Source organism: Danio rerio, chromosome 4 (assembly GCF_052040795.2).
Source record: "Danio rerio strain M-AB ecotype USA chromosome 4, GRCz13ab, whole genome shotgun sequence".
Classification (NCBI taxonomy): domain Eukaryota; kingdom Metazoa; phylum Chordata; class Actinopteri; order Cypriniformes; family Danionidae; genus Danio; species Danio rerio.
Window position 1 is genome coordinate 59,737,137 of NC_141024.2, and position 23,611 is coordinate 59,760,747.

General features: G+C 36.2%; 3 protein-coding genes across 6 annotated transcripts in view; 2 read left to right on the forward strand and 1 right to left on the reverse strand.

Annotated features, from left to right (window-relative positions):
• LOC137491106 (uncharacterized) overlaps nucleotides 1-23,611 on the reverse strand; it is a 421,384-nt gene that overhangs the window by 68,638 nt on the left and 329,135 nt on the right. The gene's annotated exons all lie outside the window — the stretch shown is intronic.
• LOC101884866 (uncharacterized) lies at nucleotides 2,373-15,141 on the forward strand. Of its 3 annotated transcripts, XM_088650385.1 has the most exons (4): nucleotides 2,373-2,423; nucleotides 2,990-3,139; nucleotides 9,615-9,676; nucleotides 11,661-15,141. In XM_088650385.1, exon 4 carries the CDS (start codon nucleotides 11,825-11,827, stop codon nucleotides 12,956-12,958), a length of 1,134 nt encoding a protein of 377 aa, XP_088506511.1. In that variant the 5' UTR covers nucleotides 2,373-2,423; nucleotides 2,990-3,139; nucleotides 9,615-9,676; nucleotides 11,661-11,824; the 3' UTR covers nucleotides 12,959-15,141. The 3 variants fall into 3 exon arrangements, with proteins under 3 accessions (XP_088506511.1, XP_087106206.1, XP_088506510.1); XM_087250080.2 differs by lacking the exon at nucleotides 9,615-9,676; XM_088650384.1 differs by lacking the exons at nucleotides 2,373-2,423; nucleotides 9,615-9,676 and having other exon boundaries at nucleotides 2,988-3,139.
• The window catches only part of LOC141381800 (uncharacterized), an 887,475-nt gene continuing 873,093 nt past the window's right edge, over nucleotides 9,230-23,611 (forward strand). The window contains exon 1 of the mRNA XM_088650275.1: nucleotides 9,230-9,614. The gene's annotated coding sequence lies outside the window, so the exon portion shown is untranslated. The remainder of the gene's footprint in view (nucleotides 9,615-23,611) is intronic.

The following is a 23,611-nucleotide window of genomic DNA, read 5'->3' on the forward strand; positions in this document are numbered from 1 at the left end:
GATACTTGATATGCTCAATTATAGGTATTTAATTCCTCAGACAAGTTTATTTCTATTTCTAGACTTTTTCAAGGCATTTGATACCCTTGAGCATCCTTTTTTGTCTTTAGAAAATCTTTAGAACCTTTTGGGTTTAGTCCGAGCTTTTGTAGGGTAATTTCCATGTTCTATACTGATATAATCAGTAGTAAATCTCTGAATTCAGGAGCATCTCCTAGAGTTTACATCAAAAGAGGAATCCATCAAGGATGTCCCATCTCACCTTTTCTTTTTAATATAGCTGTTGAACTTATGTCATTATATTGAAAAAAAAAACAGAGTACACTTTAGGTATTGATATACTTGGTAGGACTTTTAGTTTAAGTCAGTTTGCTGATGACACTCTATTAATTCTTTAAAAAAAAAGGGAGGTGCTCCCTTTAGCTCTTGTCAAAATTTCTGTTTCCTAAAGCTTCTGAATTCACCTTAAACCTAAGGAAATGTGGAATATTAACTATTCAGAATTGTACTTTAAGAGAATTAGAGTGCATTCTAGTAAAAGAAGAAGTTAAATACTAGGGAGTTACCATCACCAAAAATTCTGTTAATAGAGAATGTGCAAATTTTAATATTAAAATGGATGGCGTGAAAAAAATCCCTAAATCATTGTCTAGCTAGAGACCTTTCCATATTGGGTAGAATTCTTTTGACTGGGATTATCTAAAATTATATATTTAACTTATCCTTTATATACTCCTCCCAAAATAGTTAAATCTATAAATTCAATATTATTTAAATTTATTTGGAAAAATAAATCACATTATTTACCTAAGAATCATATGATCAAAGAGTATGAATATGGAGGTTTAAAAGCAATCGATTTTGAATGTCTTCATGGCACTTTTAAAGTTAAATGACTGAAAGAGTGTTCAGCTAAGCCTTATTCAATATTGTATCATATCCCAAATAATTTGTTTAAAAAAATGGTGGCCTTGAATTTGTATTAAGATATGATTATGATTGTTCAAAACTTCCTTTGACGCTGTCTAATTTTCATAAGCGAGCACTACTTTTTTGGAAAATTATATTTACCCATAATTTTTCCCTCATAAATCCACTCTTTGGAATAAAAAGGCTGTTATTATTAACAGAAAATCACTGTTTAAAAGTGACTGGTACAATAAAGGCATTATATTTATTAATGATTTGTTAGACAAAAATTGACTGCTACTATCTCAAAACGGATTATTAAATAAATATAGAGTTAAAATCACAGATAAAGGTTATACTGAAATTTGCGAGGCTATACCTATTGCTTTGTTTAGGTTAATTCAAAGTAATTGTTTTGATCTCCCATGTATACTTGTAACTTTTCTTCCATTTTTAAAAATATCAAATGTTGACATTTTCGATGGTAAATGTAACATCAAGCTTATTTACAAACAATTTAAACGCTTATCATTGGTGATTTTAAGTGTCATCATCTAGGAGTTGTTAAACCCTTAGTAGAGGACAAAGCTTTTACCTTTTCTCTTAAATATCCTGTAGCACCTGAGGTTAAGGAAACTCATTACAGAATTTTATTCAGGATATATCCTGTGAATTAGTTTATTCAAAAAAGATTTAACTTTGATGTTGACAAGTGTAGATCTGCTCCAGAAACACTCGATCACTTTTTTTTTCTTGTGAATTTACTTTTTAATTCTGGTTTGACATCCATCCTTGGCTTTCATTAAAGATGATTTCAGTCCCCCCTATTGTTCTAGAAGATATTTTATTTTACAAAGCTGATTTACATTTTTCTTTCTCTGATGTTGTGAACTTTATTTTACTAATGGGTAAATGTCATATTCATTGCTGTGAGTGGAAAAAGTGCAGACCCTCTTTTAGATGTTTCTTTCTGAGGTAGAGAAAGTGGCTCAAAGCATCAAATACTTCAGAAATCAAAGTAAAATAGCTGAATCTCTCTTTACTTAATTTTTAAAACATTTATTTTCATAATGTTTTGTTTGTCCTTTGATGTAGATCTTTTGTACTGCTCCTTGCTCCTTGTTGCAGTGGTAACATTTTTAATTTATTTTATATATTTGTAATGGTAAATATGCCTTGCGATGTTGATTGTTCTGTCTTGTGATGTAAACTTTTTGCAACAATAAAAACGAAAAAAAAAAACACTTCTTAGTGGATTAAACAAGTTTTTCAAAATTGTGTAAAAATGTTTGGATTAAAAGTTTTGATCAACTTCAAATACTGAATGTCTGTGTATTTGAAAGAGAGAGAGAGCAGATATGTTATGTGAGATGTGAAAAGGAGTGTGAAATTTCTCATGTCCTGACTGCAACAGTAAGTGGCAAAAAAGCTGAACAACAAAGACTTTTATTTTGGCGTGTTATGTGACGTCATAAGGCTGCGCCGCTTCCGCGCTGCGGTTCAACTGGAGGAAGGTTTGTTTCACAACTTTACACAAATATAAACCGATTGATTAAAGTTTTAGGTTTTTCGTTCGATATCATATACCTGCGGTTGACTATTATTTTAATCCTTTATTCAACGAAGTACTATTTTAATTACAGAAATCGAGGGCAATTGTTTGAACAACATAAATGTGTGTAACGTTAAGTGTTTTAATGAAGGTTTTATTTATTTACTAGCATAATGTCATTCCAAAAAAAGTATACATTATATATATATATATATATATATATATATATATATATATATATATATATATACATATATATATATATATATATATATATATATACATACATACATATATATATATATATATATATATATATATATATATATATATATATATATATATATATATATATATATAAGAAATGGAGAACTAGTTTTTATTAGGTCATTTGTTTGTGGCAATTGTTTCTTGCTCAGACTTACCTGATTTATTTTTGTTAATCACTCTCATATAAAGAAACTGTTGAAGCAAGTGTTAAAGAAAAGTTATTTTGCTTCTGTTCATTGTTTTGTTCATTTTAAACAGGATAAAGTGTCCAAACACAGAGAAAAACTCCTGCTGAAGCGACTGATCTCCACACTGTTATAAAGATGGCGTTTATTAAAGAGGAGAGTGAAGATGTGAAGATTGAAGAAACATTCACAGTCAAACAGGAAGATCCGCAGGAACAAACAAGTTAGTTTTCATTCAGATATATTTTAATAATAATAATACTAAATTAAATCCATGTTGCAGCCCTGAGTGTGCTGCCTAGTTCTCCTAAATGCACATAAGCACTCATTGAAAGATAGGAACGAGTTTCTTTTGTTGCTTGTTCTCATGTCTTTTGTCATTATTTTAAGTATTATTAGTCTCCCATTTTCTCTACCTTCTTAAGGTTATTGCTTTTCTTGTTCTCCTACTGTGTGTAAAGCACCCTTGAGCACTGGCGCTATATAAAATAAATAATAACAATAAATTAAAAAAAAGTTCACCTGAGCTGACAATATTTGACCTACAGTATTCTCATAGAAGATATCTGCTATTACAGTGATAGTGTTGGCTTGGTACTTTCCATTTGCATATGTCGGGTAGATCACAATTCCCTTTTTTTCATCAACTTCTTTATGAGTTTAAACTTGTTTCTAGTAGGTGTTACTAGTTCTCACAGATAGTATCAGAGTTAGAATTAAACCTTTATTATAATAACTAATTATCAGGGCTATTGTGTTTAAACAGAGTTTCCGCGGAGTCTTAAAATGTCTTAAATTCCAAAATCTAAAATTTGCCCCTAAAAAGTCTTAAATGTACTGAAATATTGTGTTGTAGGTCTTAAATCTTTTTTAAACAAGTCTTAATTTTCCTGTGTTCATGTTTTGTTACCCAATTTGGTCAAAACCCATACAATCACCAACAATCCATCTCAATAAAACTTTCAACTTTTATTTAAAAAGGTCATTTTAACTCTATTTATCATAATGGTAAAGACTGCTGAGGATATCCACCTGGACAGATTGTTGTGAATGGATTTAGTTTATTATAGTTTTTAAAACTTTTAAAACATTTGTTAATTTGTTTTTTTTATTTTAAAGAAAGTTTATTTTGGAAAAAAAGTGTGTGGATCCAAGTCGAGCTCTCGTGTTTTTACACAATATTTAAGATCTTTGGCTAAGAAATATCTAAAATATTTTTATATCATTAATATTATTAAATATTATATATAAAATATTTATTGGTAGGACATATACAAATCTTTTTTCATCAGGGCCATCTGAAAAATTCCTTAGTCTAAAATTTCATTCATAATAGTCTTAAAATGTCTTTAAAAGTCTTAAATTTAACTTGGTGACATCTGTAGAAACCCTGATTTAAAGTATGTCAGAAAACGTGGATGACTCTAATTTTAAATATGCTGAATGAAAATGGACACTAAAATAATTAATTATTATAAAACATTGTACAGTATTCTAAACTATATGATGATGTTGTAGGACGATGTGAGACAAAACAAATTATAGTGGAACAATAACGTTTAGCATTGCACTGACTACAACTGGCCAACAAACTAGTCTAAAAAAGACTTCTGCTGCTTAAGAAATGGATTACAGCATGCTGATGATATGCAAACCTTTGAGTAAGAAGTTCATCAATATTGACCATATTCTTCACGTACCAGCAGGCGCCGCCATTAAAATCTTTTTGCTTTTTAAAGAATTAATTTTTAGATCCTTAAAACAGTGTAATGCTGCTTGTCTTGATCTTGTGGGGGAAACCGGAGCACCCAGAGAAAACCCACCCCAGCTCGGGGAGAACATGCAAACTCCATTGCTGTAAGGTTTGGAGCTTATGCTGCGATTCTAAACAAATAGTCGGAAACAGAAAGCAGTTGAAGGATGGCGTGTTTAAATTCATTATTTATCTGACTCCATCAAAGTTGTTATTATCATTGATAAAGAGAAAAAATCTCAAAGCTTAAAGCAGGTAAAGTTGTTTATTAAGTTACATGTTTTAATATACAGACAGTAGAATGAAACAAACTAACATACTGTATAAAGAAATTAGCTGTAACGTGCACTGCTGAGCAACAAAGACAGTGAAACTCCCTTTGTTAGCAAATAAGGCTACGCAGCCTTGTGCGGGAAATGCAGAGTAAAAGCCATTCTCCCAGATCAACACTTACCGTTCCTTATTATACCCTGAGCAAAGCATTGTCAAACAAGAGTGAAAATCAACCCCCCTAAACGAACTGAACATGAGAGGAGATAAAGTGGGTGAGAAGAACATTAACATACTCTCCTCAGGCCATGACTAGTATGAATAGTAAATATATTGAAATACAAGCAATCAATGTCTCTATTGATTTTAGCACTACAATGCTTAAGTCATAAACTGTCAAATGACACCAAACATCATAAAGCTATTTGAAGGAAGATCACAAGCAGAAGAATTGTGTATGGTGAAAAGCACATGGTCACTGTAAGCAAATGGCAGAGATGTGTATTGGAGCTGTGATCAACTCTACCAAGCCAGTAGGACCCATCCCATGCTTGGAATGTCTCAGTAGTCCTTGATTAGCATTAAAGGAATATATAATTGAAGAATATATAATATTTTCTCATCTTACATAGCTATTGCCTACATTTCAGTTAGACAAAGAACAAAGTCACGTACGAGAAAGGCTTGTTCTTCTTTAATTAATAACTAGCTTAAATTCACAGACCTTCGACAGAGACATGTAAGTAGATTGTAAGTAGATTAATTGGATTATTACTCTTCTAAAAACTGTTTTAGTACTTCTTACATTCTTATTATTCAACTATTTTAATTGATTTTTCCAAAGTCTTCAAATTTTCCACAACACACATATTGAACAACAAATTAACATGGTACATAGCTACAGACATACACCCCATAAAGAAAAAGGGTGAAAGATAAAAATAAAAATAAATTAATTAATAAAAATAGATCAAATAAATTAGGAAACTAGGGATAAACTTTCACCAAGGATATAATAACCTCTGAGCGTTCCATGTAGGAGAGGAAAGGCTGCCAAACCTCTAAAACTTTTTTGTAGAGTATCGGATGATGTACTTAAGGTGCTCGAGTTTAGGATGTGATAACAATTCTAATATCCAATGTTTGTGGGATGGTGGGTTTGTTTTTTCCATCTTAGGAGAATCAGACGTCTGGCCAATAAAAAAGAAAAGGCAATGATCTCTATTACATATAGATGAAAATGATCTAAAAATATTGGCCCAAAATTTATGTAATCTAGGGCATCGCCAGAACATCAGATCTGCTGGCTTCAAACCACATCTGGGGCAAGATGAATCTGACCCTGGATACATTTTTGCCAGCTTGCTCCTAGATAGGTGAAGCCTAAGAAGCACCTTAAACTGAAAAAGACCATGTCTACTACATACAGGGGATGAGTGTACCAGTACTATGGCATATTGCCAGGCTGTATCTGATATTTCTAGTCCCAGTCCGTCTTCCCATTTTAGCTTTATACAATTTAGGCAAGGGGAGGCAGTTCTTTAGACCACTTCATATAACATGGACATCATACCCCTTTGATATGAGTCCATATTTACCAATTTATCCAGCATGCTTATGGTTGGTTCAGTGAAGGAGAGAAGTGTTTTTTTTACGAAACTATGGACTTGAAAGTACCTAAAAAATTGTCTCCAAAACAAGAGCTTCATCAAATACCTTGCACAACAGTGGTGTTAGCTTGGCAGTAAACTTCTTATAAAACTCGGCCCGAAGCCATCAGAGCCTGGTGCTTTTCCGGTTTTCAATTTTTTAATTGCATTTTCAATTTCAGAAGGTGTTATATTTCATTCTAATGCCAACTGATCTGAATCACAAAGGTATGGCAATTCTAAATAATTGAAAAAGCTCTCAATACGTCCAATTTCGTTTACCTCAGAGCTGCAAAGGGTTTTATAAAAGTGTTTAAATTGATCATTAATACCCTGTTAATCAGTAATAATACTGCCCTCACCCTTACTAACTGCTGCTATAAAAGCAGCTGCTGAGGATTGTTTCAGTTTGTAACACAGTAACATGGCAGCTCGTTCACCATGTTCATAATGAATCTAGCGTGATCTTATGTGGACATTTTCACTTGTCAGGGAGTCATATTCCGCTTGCAGAAGGAGTCTTTTCTAATGGAGCTCTTCGGAAGGTGATGTTGAGTGTAGCTGATCAATTGTATTATTTAAATTCATAATCTGTGTAAGCCGTTTTGACATTCTTTTATTTGCGCTAGCTTGATATTAAATAATCTGTCCTTTTATAAATGCTTTCAGAGTATACCATAGGATGCTCAAACTTATCTCTGGGGATTCGTTTATCTCAAGGAAGAAATAAATTTGAGCATCAATAAATTTTACAAAATCGTCGTCTGCCTAGAGTCTTGAGTTAAACCGCCATGTATGTTGGAGGATTCCATTGCCTGAAAACATAGCTTTAGAGAGACTGGACAATGTTCCGAAATAACAATACTACCATACTCTTCTGCTGACAATAATGCCCCATTCACACGGGGCTTCAGCGTCAACGCTTGACAGAAAGCGTGTCTGAAGTTGGGGCTGACGTGATCGTCATAGCAGCGTTAGCCAATGAATTTACACAGCAATTGGCCACAGTCTGAGCTGGTGTATTTGCATACAGCGATCTGTTGGCTGATGCTTCCATCGCCGCTTGAAAAGTTTATCAAGTCCCAACTTTTGCAGCGAACAATGCTTCTGAAGCAGCGTCGACGAATCCACAATGCAGTTCGGCAACGCCTGACGTCACACATTCAAAGTGAACGGGAAGCGTTGACGCTGATGCCCCTTGTGAATGGGGTGTAAGGGACGTAACTGCTTGTCCAGGAGAAAATGGTCAATCCTGGAATAGGTTTGATGCACGGGTGAATTAAATTCAGGAGGTTCGCCTCCTAAAATTAAATTGTGTGTGTCAAGACTAGGCAAAATTGAAAATAAATCAATGAAAATGTGTACATTGTCCCAATTAGGAGCATACACATAGGCCAGGACCACAGACATGTTAAAAGTTTGGATTATTATGTTTCTGCCATTTTTATCCAGCACATTTGACTCAATGACAAACTGTACATTCTTATGTATGAGTACAGCAACGACCCTACTTTTGCTATTGAAGTTTGAATAATATATTTGTGTATAGCCTCCTCTAAGTTTAGAATAGTCATTTTTCAACAGATGTGACTCCTGTAAATATACAATATCGGATTTGAACTGTTTTTAACTGATTTTAATTGTTTCGTTTTATTGGGTGATTTAGCCTCCGCACATTCCAACTGGTAAAGTTTGTCTTTACTCCACCCATTTTATGGGCTGTTGAAAACATTTATCAGAAGCATCCGAAGCACCCGAAAGGTATCTGTGGGTTTTGTATGTAGGGGTATATATAAATGTTGCTATAATAAAGGCCAAAGAAGAAAAAATGGCCATGAATATCAAATCACTTTTATTGTTACATCATCAGCAGCACGTGTGCTATGATGAGTGAAAAGCTTAGGTGCTGGCTCTAGACAGTACAAAATACAGACAGTGCAAATATAATTTGGCAGCATTATAATTGTTGACAGCGATATGTATAATGAATATGTGTACCCATAGTTGTAGGCAGTATTGTTTTAGGTATGTATTGGTTAAAGTGCAGTGCATGCTACATATGCATGGTGTGCAGTGAGGGGTATTAAGTGTTCATCAGCCTGATAGTCTGAGGGAAGAAGCTTTCCTTTAGTCGGCTGGTGCGCGACCGGATGCTGCAGAACTATTTGCCTAAGGGTAGCAGAGAGAAAAGTCTATGGCTTGGGTGGCTAGAATCGCTTATAATTCACTTGGCTTTCCTCATGCACCGCCTGGTGTAGATGTCGTGGTGGGAGGGAAGCTCACCTCCTACTACGCGACCAGCAGTTCACACAATCCTATGTAGGCCTTTGCGATTGCTGCTGGTGCTATTTCCATACCAGGTGGTGATACAGCCACACAGGATGCTCCCCACAGTGCAGGTGTAGAACGAGTGGAGGATGTGAGGGCTTATTCCAAACCTCCTGAGACGCCTGAGGAAGAAGAGGCGTTGTTGTGCCTTCCCTAGCACTGCGTCTGTGTGAGCAGTCCATGTCAAATCCTTAGCAATGTGTACTCCAAGAAACTTGAAAGCGCTGACTCTCTCCACTGGTGTCCCGTTGATGTTGATGGGGGTGTGTTCTCTCTTCTCCCAGCTCCTTGGTTTTGCTGATGTTGAGTGAGGGGTGGTTTTCCTCACACCACTGCGTCAGAGTGTAAACCTCCTCTCTGTAGGCCATCTCATCATTATCTGTGATTAGGCCCACCACTGTCATCAGCAAATTTAACGATGACGTTGGAGCTGTGTTTGGCTGTACAGTCGCGTGTGTACAGGGAGTACAGGAGTTGACTGAGAACACAGCTCTGTGGATCATCAGTGTGGATCAGGTCATGTTGTTCATTCTGACCACCTGGCGTCTTCTTGACAGGAAGTCCAGGATCTAGATGCACATAGAGCTGTGTAGACCCAGAGCTTGGAGCTTCACCACTAGTTTGGCAGGCACTATAGTGTTGAATACTGAGCTGTAGTCCACAAACAGCATTCTCACATATGTGTTTTTGTTTTCCAGGTGAGACAGAGCAGTGTGCAAAGTGAAAGCAATTGCAACATCAGTGGAGCGAATTGCAGAGGGTCAGTGTGAGCAGGCAGTACAGAGCAGATGTGCTTTTTAAACATCTTCTCAAAGCACTTGCTGAAGATGGGTGTCAGAGCAACTGGACGCCAGTTATTTAAGCATGTAATTTTAGATTATGTCGGTATGGGCACAATAGTAGCTGTCTTAAAGCATGTGGGAACCACAGGCCGAGAGAGCAAGAGGTTAACGATGTCCGTGAAAACCCCCGCTAGCTGGTGTGCGCATGCTTTAAGTACACGTCCAAGGATGCCATCTGGGCCGTAGCTTTCCGGATGTTCCGGAAAGATCTCGTTACGTCTGCTACAGAAACAGAGTGTGCTGGCGGTTTTGGTATCGGCCGCGGGAGCGCACAGTGTGTAGGTGCTGTCCTGGGCTTTAAAGCAGGTGTAGAACAAGTTGAGCTCGTCCGGGAGAGATGCAGAAATGTTTACAGTGGCGGGTTTGTTACTTTTAAAGTTTATGATGTAATTAAGTCCCTGCCACATACTCCTCCCCTCTACCTTGTACCTCTGTATTGATGTTTTGCTGCTTTGATAGTTAACCTGAGGTTGTAGTTTGCTTGTTTTTGTTCCTCAGCATTTCTGTATTTATAGGCGGAGGTTCACACTGATCGGGCTGTTCGAACTTTGCCATCAATCCATGGTTTTGGGTTGGGGTAGATACGAACAGTTTTTGTTGGGACCATGTCTTCTATACACTTTCTGATGAAGCATGTAACGGTGTCTTGAGTAAACTTTAATGTCGTCATCAGAAGCTGCCCGGAACATCTCCCAGTCCACATGATCAAAACATTCTTGAAGTATGGAACTCGATTGGTCCGTCCAGCTTTGAAACGTCTTGAGGGTGGGTGGTTCCCGTTTCAGTTTCTGTCTGTAAGCAGGCAAGAGCAGAACAAAAGAGTCATCTGATTTGCTTAGCGGTGGGCGGGGGAGGGATTTGTTGGCTTCCCGGAACGGAGAATAGCAGTGGTCCAAAATTCGGTCACCATGCATGTTTGTGGTGATATGGTGATAGTATTTTGGAGTGATTTTCCTGAGATTGGCATTGTTAAAGTCCCCTGTAACAATAAATGCTGCCTCTGGGTGTGTGGTTTCCTGCTCGCTTATGCTCCCATTCAGTTCCCCAAGCGCCTGCTCTGTGTTGGCTTGAGGGTGGATGCAAACATCTGTAATTATAACAGCTGTGACCTCTCTTGGTGGCCAGTGTGGTTGGCACCGAAGCATAAGGTATTCCAGATCAAGAGAACAAAATGATCTAACTGGATGTATCTAACTGGACCCCCTCGTTCGAGTTGCAACATAAAAGAGCTTAGACAACAAAAAAAATATATATGCAACTTATTTAATATACACAACTAATAAAACAACAAATCAAGAAACAAACAAATGTCTAGGGGAAAATGAAGAAAATAACTAACTTTAACTACACATATAAATAATGCCAAACAAAACCATAAGGTTGCCAAAATAAAGAGATGGTCTTGATGCAAGGACGGCCAGTAGCCACACTATCCTACAGAAGCTAGCTCACTCTCGCATTTATATGCTTTGAACCAATTGGGGAGCTACCATGGCACCTTAACAGGATCTGCCACATCCAAACTGGAATACCAGGGTCGTCACACCATTTACACCTTTCAAATCTGTGTCTTATCAATGTGACCAAAATTACTTTTATGATCAATTATGTAAGAAACTCTGAAAACTAGACTGACAGCGTTTCAATTTACAACGACTTCTATGTTAGGCGACTATGACACAATTTACATTGTAAAAGCAGTAGATAAATAAAGATGAATTTAATCTGCTTAAATGTGTACATGTTAATGACTGAACAAAATATGATCTGATTTTATTTTACATTTAACATGCATCAAAATAAGTGTGTGTAGCCAATGTTTCCAGTGTCTTTTTACTTTTCAGCTTTTGATGAGAGATTTTTAGACTTGATGAAAACTAATCTTTTATTTATTTATTTCAGACCTAATTGAAGAGAATGAGAGGAAAGAGGAGGAACATCATGTCAAAATTGAGGAAAAAACTCATTTACAGACTGATGGTATTTTGAAAAGGAGAGACAAGAATTGTTTCACCTGCACTCAGTGTGGAAAGATTTTGGCAAGCAAAAGCAAACTTAAGATTCACATGATGATACACACTGGAGAGAAACCATTCACATGCACTCAATGTGGGAAGAGTTTCAACCAATCATCACAACTTAATGACCACATGATGATCCACACTGGAGAGAAACCATTTACTTGCACTCAGTGTGGGAAGAGTTTCAACCGCTCAGCACACCTTGATCAACACATGAGGATCCACACTGGAGAGAAACCATTTACTTGCACTCAGTGTGGGAAGAGTTTCAACCGCTCATCAAACCTTGATCAACACATAAGGATCCACACTGGAGAGAAACCAATAACGTGCACTCAGTGTGGGAAGAGTTTTCGCCAATCCTCATCCATTTATAAACACATGAGGATCCACACTGGAGAGAAACCATTCACATGCACTCAGTGTGGGAAGAGTTTCATCCAATCATCAAACTTTAATCTACACATGAGGATCCACACTGGAGAGAAACCATTTACGTGCACTCAGTGTGGGAAGAGTTTCCGCCAAGCATCATCACTTAATAAACACATGAGGACCCACACTGGAGAGAAACCATTTACTTGCACTCAGTGTGGGAAGAGTTTCAACAGCTCATCACACCTTAATCAACACATGAGGATCCACACTGGAGAGAAACCAATAACGTGCACTCAGTGTGGGAAGAGTTTTCGCCAATCATCATCCCTTTATAAACACATGAGGATCCACACTGGAGAGAAACCATTCACATGCACTCAGTGTGGGAAGAGTTTCCGCCAAGCATCATCACTTAATAAACACATGAGGATCCACACTGGAGAGAAACCATTCACATGCACTCAGTGTGGAAAAAGTTTTAACTGCTCATCATACCTTAAACAACACATGACGATCCACACTGGAGAGAAACCATTTACGTGCACTCAGTGTGGAAAGAGTTTCCGCCAAGCGTCATCACTTAATATACACATGAGGATCCACACTGGAGAGAAACCATTTACTTGCACTCAGTGTGGGAAGAGTTTCAACCGCTCATCACACCTTGATCAACACATGAGGATCCACACTGGAGAGAAACCATTCACATGCACTCAGTGTGGGAAGAGTTTCAGCCAATCATCAAACTTAAATCTACACATGAGGATCCACACTGGAGAGAAACCATTCACTTGCTCTTAATTAAATTCAATTCAGCTTTATTTGTATAGCGCTTTTACAATGTAGATTGTGTCAAAGCAGCTTCACATAAATGGTCATAATAAATTGGATCAGGGTAGTTCAGTTTTTAGTGTTTCAGTTCAGCTCAGTTCAGTGTGGTTTAAATCATTACTGAGAGTTCAAACACTGAAGAGCAAATCCATTGATGCATAGCTCTTCCGATCCTGAACCATGCAAGCCAGTGGCGACAGCGGAGAGGGAAAAAAAAAAACTTTACTGATAGGAGTGAAGAAAAAAAACCTTGAGAGAAACCAGACTCAGTTGGGCACGACCATTTTCATTTCTCCGCTGGCCAAAAGTCTTGTGCAGAGCTGCAGTCTCAGCAGTGGAGGCTGGAAGCTGGCCAAAGTGAAGACTCGTCTGTCCCTGGAGCATCACTGGAATCAGTCTCATGCTCTCCACACCCCATGACCACCAGCGCAGCAGCTCAGGAAACGGCCTGGTCCAGGGTATGGAAACCTTGGGATCATCTAGTTTTGAACTGAGAGAGTGTGTCTGAGCCTCGGATGTTATCAGGAAGGCTATTCCAGAGTTTAGGAGCCATAAATGAGAAGGCTCGACCTCCTTTACTCGACTTTGCTATTCTAGGTACTACCAGATGCCCGGAGTTTTGAGATCTTAAAGAGCGAGTTGGATTGTAGCGAGACAGAAGATAAACAGGAGCTAGATTATTTAGAGCTTTAAAGGTGAGAATTAATATTTTAAATTTAATACAAAACTTAACAGGCAGCCAGTGTAATGAGGGTACAATTGGGGTCTGTGTTCACACCGGACTTTTCTCTCCATAGACTTCCATTCATACGCACGCAAATGTGTCAGACTGGAAACATAAGTTTGTGCGTCAAGTTTCGCAATTCACTGCCTTGCAAGGTTCAAGCTTGGTGAACTTTGACCTTGGAAATTGCATCACTTGACTATGTAAGACCCACACTGGAGAGAAACCATTCACATGCACTCAGTGTGGGAAGAGATTCAACCGATCAGCAAACCTTAATAAACACATGAAAATCCACACTGATGTGAAAGAGTATATGCGCTTTGAGTGTGAGAAGACTTATTACAGCTCCAAAATTGAAACTGCACCAGACAATTTACTCTGGTGAGACCGTACAAGTGTTTTTACAAGAGGTTTAATCAGTTAACACATCTGAAAACAACAGGATTCACACTGGAGAGAAACCGTACAGATCTGATCAGTGTCTACAGAGTTTTAATCATTCGGCGCAGCTTAAGAAACGCATAGACAAAAAAGTTGCACACATGACATGAATGCAGCAAAACATTTTCTCTGTGCACTGGATGTTTCATGTCTGAATAATGTTTGAAAAGGCTGAGTGACAATATACTGTTTTCCAACACTCCTACACTGCAGTAGGTCGGGTTGTAAATGTGTTGCGCTTTTCGCGTTTACCGTAAACACCGTGGTGGTGGCTGAAAGAAGAACTGTCATAAACATCTGGCCAACAGCTCCTCTGCAGCTTAAAATCTCTTTGCAAGTGATTGTACCAGTGCAGATAAATTTGTACTCTCTCCAGTGTATTCATGTAGCTAGTGTTGTTTTAAATGATGTTCACTGTCTGACTCCCTGAATGAGAGACATCACTGGGAAGACACCGCACATCAAACAAGGTGGAGCTCTAGGACGCTTAGTTTGCAGTATACCAGGACCTCAAGTTTTAAAAGCCCATTCAATTGTCCTGTGTTGCAGCTTTTATTAGTGAAGTTTCTTTACTTTTAGATTCTAGATTTTTCTAGTTTACTGCATTTACTTTGAGTCGAATACAAACTTGATGAATATTTTATGATTTAGGCAGAGCGACACACAGCAAATTCATTGGTGTTAAATTTCAAGTGTTGAGGTAATTCAGAGTAAAGTGTTAAAATTCTAGAGTTAGATCAGCATTAGAAGCTGATTTGCCTCCTTGTCACACAGAGTAACATGTATCTACGTTTGTAGAAAACCCTTGTGTTTGAGAAACTAATCAGAGTGTCTGAAATCTCGCCACACCCTCATTCACCTGGCCCTTAAATTAGTCAATTAGTTTAGTCCACTAGACAGAGGGAATGACCACAAATAAGTGAATTCAGACACCGGCTGTTGAACACCTGCTGTTAACAAGCACAATCACTGAAGGAATAAGAAACTGAAGGAAGAAATAAAACTACAGACACAGCCTCACACCAAACTAACTGAATTAAAACAGAGGATTAAACAACTCCATTAAATAATAGTATAAGCAGCTTCACTGATTACAGTTTGACTTTATTTCTGTAAGAATATTTGACAATGAACAGAGGTTTATATTTTTTTTTATTAAAAATATTTCATTTGACCTCACCATCATGGAGATCAGAGGCTGCTTATTTGAGCTCTTGAAGCTTTACTCTTATAGCCTAACGTTTCTCTGGCTGTTATAGCTGTGTTTCTAAAATTCATTAGCTATGGCTAGAAAGATCAAGAGAAACTTTACTGTTTATGATTAATTGTTATAGATATAATTTTAGGTGTTTAATAAGTTGATTCATAAAAATATGCAAATATAGTTTATATATAAAACTGAAGGGACAATACTCCTGGCAGTCTGCTGCTTTTCAGAGAAGATTCAACAATTAGGATGCAATTAATAATTAGAGTGTCATGCACTAAACATTCAAGCTCCAGCTTACTCATATAACACACAGACATCAAGAATCAACATATGAACCTCAACCGTGGTTGCTAAAAAAAAAAAAAAAAAAGCTGCATAGCTCATGCTGCAATGCATGCTGGGTGCCAGCATGGTACAAAGCTCCCAGCATGCATTGCAGCATTAATTAATTATGCAGCTTTATGTTCTTACAATCTCTTTCTTTTCCTTTATTTTGTGTTGTTTTTGGGAGGTGATATTTCAGTAGTGTTTTTTTACTTGATTTTTATTTTTTTGTTTGTCACCATCATTGAGATTCAAAGACTAATTGTTGATGTCAGTGTGTTTTTAAGTTCTGCCATAGATCAAACATTCTCATTGTAAATATTGGGTTTATTTTATTTTATATTATTGGAGCTTCAGTGGTTTCATTTATGTATATTATTTATCTCTCACACATAACTAATATGATATTGAATTAGAAAACAAGCAGGAAGGGATGGCTATGTTATCATAAAAAATCTCTAAAGACTGACACATTAATTTTCTTTCGGCTTTCCATGCTATATGTATAAATAGTGTAATTAACACTAACTATATCAGCGAAAATAAAAGACATTTATAGCAAGAAGTTGAAGAGCCTGACTAAAGTAGACTCTGTCCTCCATCATGGTGACTTCAAATGAACAACAGAAATTTCATTAAGAGCTTTTGTTCACATGACAGAAATAAAGTCACTGGTCAGTAATAGGTGAAGCTCCATGATAAGTTGTTTAATTTGATGAGTTTTTTTTAAAGATGTTGAAAAATAACATTTTTTATTGTGTAATTTGTTTTATTTTTATTGATTATTATTTTATTTAGAGTTTTTTTTTTCTCAGTTGATTTCATCTTTGGTTTTAGCTTGTGTTTTTCTGTCCTTCAGTGATTCTGCTTGTTAACAGTTGTTCATCAATAATTCTCAATCCTCCTTTAATTAGACACTTAATTGTCTCATTAACTTCATCACTGTCTGAGTGTTCAGCCCTCTGTAGTGAGGACACTAGTGAGGATTTTGCTGTGGAATTTAAGGCTTACGTGTGTTCGAATGAAAAATACAGACTATGGGATTTGTTTTTAACAGAAATATTCTGGAAACTGAATTTACGAATGTAAAATGTTGAAAACAGCAGATTACTGGCAACCACTGCTGCCAGTATTTTGACATACATTTAACAGATATTTAACACAATAAGAGTTTGCTAATTAACACTCTAGTTGTTAAAAATTTTAACACTTTAAAAAATGTTATTTTAACACTTATAGTGGTTCCCATATAAACACTGAGGGAGTGTTAATTTTAACTCTAAGGTAGTTAAATCTACCAAATCTAAAATTTGCAGTGTGAGATCGATTAAAAAATACAGACTGTTGAATGTGCTTTTAACAGAAATATTCTGTAAACTGAATTTATGAATGTTAAAAACAGCAGATTACTGGCAACCACAGCTGCTGGTATTTTTCTGTAAAATCTAAAAATGAAAAAAAAAGAAAGAAAAACAGCAAAACGCTTTTTGTGTCACCATTGTGGAGGATAATAGTGTCTCTGTTCAAGTCCAAGATGACCTGAAAGTATTTGATGTTATGCTGCATCTTCTTTTGTTTAAAGGTAACTGTGTAGTTACTAATGCAGTCAAAATCTGTTTGCTAATTGCAATCACACATGAAAACATTATTGCATCTAAAGACTTTACATTTTGGTGCACTAAGCTATGATTTTGTAAAATGAACAATGTATTAGTTCATGAAATATGGTTATTTTTTGTAAATTTATACAGTTATATAAAACTTCCATGTTTTTCACAGAAAGATTCTGGCAACCACAGCTGCTGGTATTTAATCGGAAATTTAACAGATATTTTACACAATAAGAGTTTGCTAATTAACACTCTCTTGATGTTGACAATGTTAACACTTTCAAAATTGTTATTTTTAACACTTATAGTGGTTCCCAAATAAACTCTGAGGGAGTGTTAATTTTAACTCCAAGGTAGTTAAATCTACTACCTAAAATTTGCTGTGCAGGTATTACGTTTTACAATATTTATACACTGTGATGATCCCAAGACTCCAGATTAGAGCATGTGGTAAATTCTGATTGGACGCCTGCATTACTCATCAATGGGTATATAAAAGTTGTTGTGCTAGCTACCCCAGGACACTGTGGCTACTCGGGAGTCCACATGTCAAGACCTGCCATCTCATTGGCTCTTTAACCTTATAGTTTTGTTTTGCATTACTTTTGTCATGTAGTTAAAGTGTTGTTGTGATTTTATCCTAAGTTCTTTATCGTCATTATTATCCCTAGACATTTGTTGGTTGCTTTGATTGTTTGTTCTATGAGTTACTTTTATAATAAATAATTTGCATTCAGGCTATTTTGTTGGCACTCTTATGGTGCGACTCTAACAAGCGGAATCATAACACTTCGCAAAATGTGGCCGGTTGTATCCAAGATCTTGGTCTTTTCAGTCATGACCATAGGTGAGAGTAGGAACCTAGAATGAGCAGTAAATTAAGAACATTGCCTTTCGTCTCAGATCCTTCACCACAACAGACAACCACATCAACTGCATTACTGCTGCCGCTGCACTGATCCATCTTTAAATCTCACATTCCATTCCTCATGGAAAGCACTGATACTTGAACTCCATTTGGGGTAAAGACTCTCCTCCAAACTGGAGATGGCCACCTTTTTCCAGTCAAGCACAATGGTTTCTTAGAGGTGCTGTTTCTTTCCCTGCCATGTCACACTCAGCAGCAAACCGTCCCACTTACTCCATGTCCTATAAAGCCAAAAAGACAACGTTATCTGCAAATGGCAGAGACAGTCCTAGCCTGCACCTAAAATTCTGTCAGTAAAAATTACTGTATTTTTGAGATCAGCCTGAAAAATAGCACATTTACAAAATAAAATGAATAAATGGATGGATGGATAGACATTGTAGTGGGGGAAGGGGAAGTTGGATGGCTTGTGTAGATGTTAGATGATCACACACACACACACACACACACAAGTAATAGCTTCTAGCTTATTTTTATTACGTTCTTCATCAGTAACATGCTTTCCTGTTTTGTCGCTCCCGCCACCGACTTTCCCCTCTAGCTCCACCCACTTCCGTTACGTCACTTGACACACAATAAGCTACATCCCCCGCTTTTTTAGCAGGTGACAAGGCAACAAAAAGTAAAAAAATAAAATCAGGTAAATGTATATACAGATCTGGCATGAACTAACACGCGCATGAAACAAAGTGATCTCGCATGGCCACGACATATGGCGCGTTAGCACGGAAAGATGGTCTAGCAAATAAAGACATGAACAGTAGGGGGCAGTCGTGTACTGTAACGCACTGTATTGAAGCTGGAGCATTCTGTACGCATCATTATAACCTAGAACACTACTTCATACAGGGGCGTAGATGTAGGGTGGACGGTGGTGATGCTTAATATTAATAGTTAAGTTTTCTAATTCACCACTGAACAACAGCTGATTAAACGTCCTTTGAAGAAAAGCTGGAGGAAACTAAAAATTAAAACGCAAAAAAAAAAATGCATTTAGAAACAGCTGAGAGCAAGTTATAACTAATAATAATATTTCTGACTTATTTAATCTGAGCAGAGGTACAAGACAAGGATTCCCACTATCACCTCTGTTGTTTTTATTTGCAATTGAACCCCTGGCTATGACTATTAGGAAAAATCCAGATATAAAGGGTATGAAGATAGGAAAGAGGGATCATCGTATATCTTTGTTTGCAGATGACATTATTTTGTTTTTAACCAATTTGAAAAAATCCATCCCAGTGCTTACCAATATTATTGAAAAATTTGGAAAATTCTCGAGCTATAAAATAAATAATAGTAAAAGTACTCTGTTATTATTAAATGAGCAAGAGAGGAAAGGCCCCTTAAGTCATAAACAATTTGCCAACGAAATTAATGGTTTCTCTTATTTAGGGATTAAAATTACGCCCAATATAGACAACATAGTCCCCTCTAATTATGATCCTCTAATAAAGGGAGTCTCGGAATCTTTGGACAAATGGAGTGCAATGCCCATTTCGTTAGCAGGACGTATACGTATAATTAAAATGTCAATCTTACCGAAATGTTTATACCTTTTTCAATCTATTCCCCTTCCATTACCTGATGCTTTCTTTTCTACTCTTAAAAAAGCCTTTACCAGATTCATATGGAATAATAAACAACCCCGTTTGCGTTTATCTCTTCTCTACCTGCCATACGACAGAGGAGGGCTTCAAGTGCCAAATATAAAACTATACTATTGGGCGACAAAGCTTCGAACTGCTATGTATTATTTTTCCACAGACCAACCATCCTGGGTTGATATTGAAAAAGGAGAATTGTTACTTCCTATACAGTTATATCTACACTCTGACGATGTGAAAAAACTTAAAAAGTCCACTCCCAATCCCTTTCTTAGAAACACTCTGTATGGCACGAGGCACATTTTTACTTAGATGAGGAAATATGCATCTCTCCATTTACACCAATATGGGGAAATAACTGTTTTATCCCTGGAAGAAATGACATGGGGTTTAAAAATTGGCAGATGAAAGGATTAAGTATGGTAAAAGACCTATACGAAGAAGGTACACTTATTTTGAATTAACAATTTCAAAATACAATCTTCCGCAGAAGCACTTCTTTAAAAAACCTTCAAATTAGAAGTTTTATATATTCAAAAATTAAAACCTACCTGGAGCCCCAATATTCTACATTAGTACAACTTATTTTAAATCACATAAATGATAGAGGAATGATATCCTTGCTTTATAAAACATTACTAGATAGATTTAAAGAAAACTCCCTATCATACCTTTCAGCATGGAAAAGAGACCTTCAAGTGGATATTACTGTTGAGGAATGGGAATATGCATGTCTTTGCTCAAACTCAAACCATTAATTCCAGATGTAGAATACTACAATACAAATGGATGATGAGGACTTACATTACACCTGTAAAATTACACCGGATTAACCCTAATAACCCAGACTATTGCACAAAATGTAAAGATGAAATTGGTACTCTGCTTCTCTGTATGTGGGATTGTGGAGAGCTGCAGTTGTTTTGGAAGGAGGTGCTTGGTGTGGTCTGTGAAATGGTTGGTGAATGTGTTCCTTTGGAACCAAAACTTTGTTTATTACATATATATCCTGAAAATTTGTCAGTGAATGCAAACAAAAAAAAACTTAGATTTCAGCTTTATACAAGCTAAACGTGTTATAGCTTTGGTATGGAAAAACACCCAAAGACCTGTTCTTGCACAATGGATAAAGGAAATGTCTAATAATCTTGCTCTTGAAAAATTAACATACGTGATCAGAGGTAAAGCAGAGACTTTTAAAAAAAGTGTGGTCCCCTTTCAGTTGCTTTATAAATGGATAGAAAAAAAGGATGTCTCTGGAAAGATGACTGTAATTTAAAATTCAATGTAATAGTTTTTTTATTTTTATTTTATTTATTTTGTTATTATATATATATATATATATATATATATATATATATATATATATATATATATATATATATACACACACATAATTTTTTAATATGTTTTTTTTTAATTATTTATTTTTGTATCTTTTTAAAGTATTGTATATTATTTTATGTTATAATTTATTTTAAATGTTATTTTAATTTAACAAATGTTGGGGTGGGAAAGTAGACTCTGAAATATCATAAGTTAACATTCTGTACTGTATGTTGGGTTTTGTATTATAATTAAAATCAATAAAAACAAAGTTGAGAAAAAAAGAAACAGCTGAGACATCCCTCTTCCCTTCCTCACAATGGTTTGGTCCACTGCCCGCGTCCCAGTTCACCCAAAGACTATAGAATATCTTAAAGGGACTTTGATCTCACCTACTCTATGCACACGGGTCAAGTGTGCGGCTGCCTAGTTAACCTCGAAAGCGATTCTCTTGGTTCTCAACGAGGGGTGCGGAGAGATAGGAAGGGGGCACAAATTGTATTAAGAGCCCTTTTTCCTTCTGGAGAGAAAGTGCCCTTTTTTCTGTTACTTTTTAAAATAATAATATAAGCCTATGCATATGTGAGTGTGTGTTCGATATGAGGGCAGCTTTCCCTGTATATATTAGTGCTGTCAATCGATTAAAAAAATTAACTAATTAATCGCACCTTTTAAAAAAAAATTATCGTGATTAATCGCATTTAAAATACTGAAACTTGTAATTTTGCCTATTTAAATGTAAAATTAATGTGAACGCAAGACAAAAAATTATTTAAATTTAAAATATAATTGTTTAATAGAATTTTTGTTTAACTTGTAACACAGATTTCTTCATGCAAACAACATACCCACAATAAACCATCAAGATCCTGGCTTGACAGCCATATTTATTACAGAAATTTAAACACAGGCATGTTAATGACATTTAAATTTCAAAACCATCAATGCTAATAAAGAAAACATTGATTTCCATGTTGGATTCTAAGTGGACTGCAAAAAAATGCCAAAATACAGGAATTGCAGATGTGGAAAATGAAAAATTATAATAATAAACTATAGAATACAAACTGTTGCACTCATTGTAAAGTTTTATTGCTGTGAGTTGAGAACATTAGTTATAGAGTAGAAACAATTTTGCTTAATCCTCCTTTACATTCATCCAGTTGCTAAGACTAGGACTATCCCGCAAGTGCACAGAGACTCCCAAATGCCCGCAAATGAATGATAATTTCTTGCAAACCAGTCGTTAAATACATTGCACACCCCTCTCGCCCCTACTCAGATACGTCGCTCACTCCACCCCTGACACCCCTCAACGGGCCTGACACAGACAAACACACAGACAGACACACACAACGCGCTGCAGACGTTTTGGCCCCAACGGTCTTCCATACTGGAGCGACTCCCCTCAGATTCAACACGCATGATCAAGTTCATCAAATTTGCTTAAACTAAGCGCCCTAAAGTATTACTGTATTTCACAAGGATTCTGACACAACAACGCGAAGTATACGCTTTCGTTGCGTTTAATGAGGAAACACGCTAAACTTGGAGGGCTCATGCTGAAAGGCAGAGTAATGCCCTGTCTTTGACAGCTCGCGACTTCACCAGACGTACTGAGTACATTTACGTAAGACACCAATACTTAATATGATTAAGATAATACTCTTAAAATTCTACCGTGTAGCCTTAAAAGGAACCTTACCTTAAAGGAACACCGAGTCATGAAATGTGGATGATTTTGTTTCTGTTCGCCATGCGGTATCAACTTACAACAGAAGTCGAAAGTTAAAAATGAAACACCCAAAATTGCATGAAATTCTGGATAACCTGTGATGTACCTAATTGTTTTATACTGGAACTTGCCTTCAAAAAGTGCTTCCTTGGTCTTATCCACATTTATTGCATGTTGAACACATGTCTACCACAACAGGAAGTAAAAAAACCTGCATGCGTTAATTGCGTTAATTTTTTTTTAACGCGTTAATTATTTAAAATTAATCGCATGCGTTAACGCGTTAATTTTGGTAGCGCTAATTTTAAGTATTTGTTTTTATTTTTATCTTTTCCTTTAATGGTTTTTAATTGTGTTAGTTTTAATACAAGAGGTCTTTTGAATGTTGGAAAATTTGACAAGGTAAAGGAACTGTGCAAAAAACAAAACTTAATTTGTTTACAAGAGACTAATTGGAATAATGGCGTGATGGAAGATTTTAAAAGGTGATGGAGGGGGAAAATATTTTATAACAATGGTGATGGAAGGATGGGAAGAGGGGTCGCTATTTTAGTCAAAGAAGATATAAAGAATGATGTAGAAGAAATATACAATGATAAAGAGGGAAAATGCCTTGCTATTAGAATGAGAGAAAATAATACGACATTATGTAACATTCATGCTCCAGAAGCAGAAAAAGAAAAGAAGGATTTTTTTAACAGAATAAATGATCTAA

Coding starts and splice junctions, on each gene's coding strand:
- LOC101884866 (XM_087250080.2), top strand. CDS start 3,055: ATGGCGTTTATTAAAGAGGAGAGTGAAGATGTGAAGATTGAAGAAACA. Junction 3,140..11,660: donor AGATCCGCAGGAACAAACAA/GTTAGTTTTCAT, acceptor TATTTATTTCAG/ACCTAATTGAAGAGAATGAG.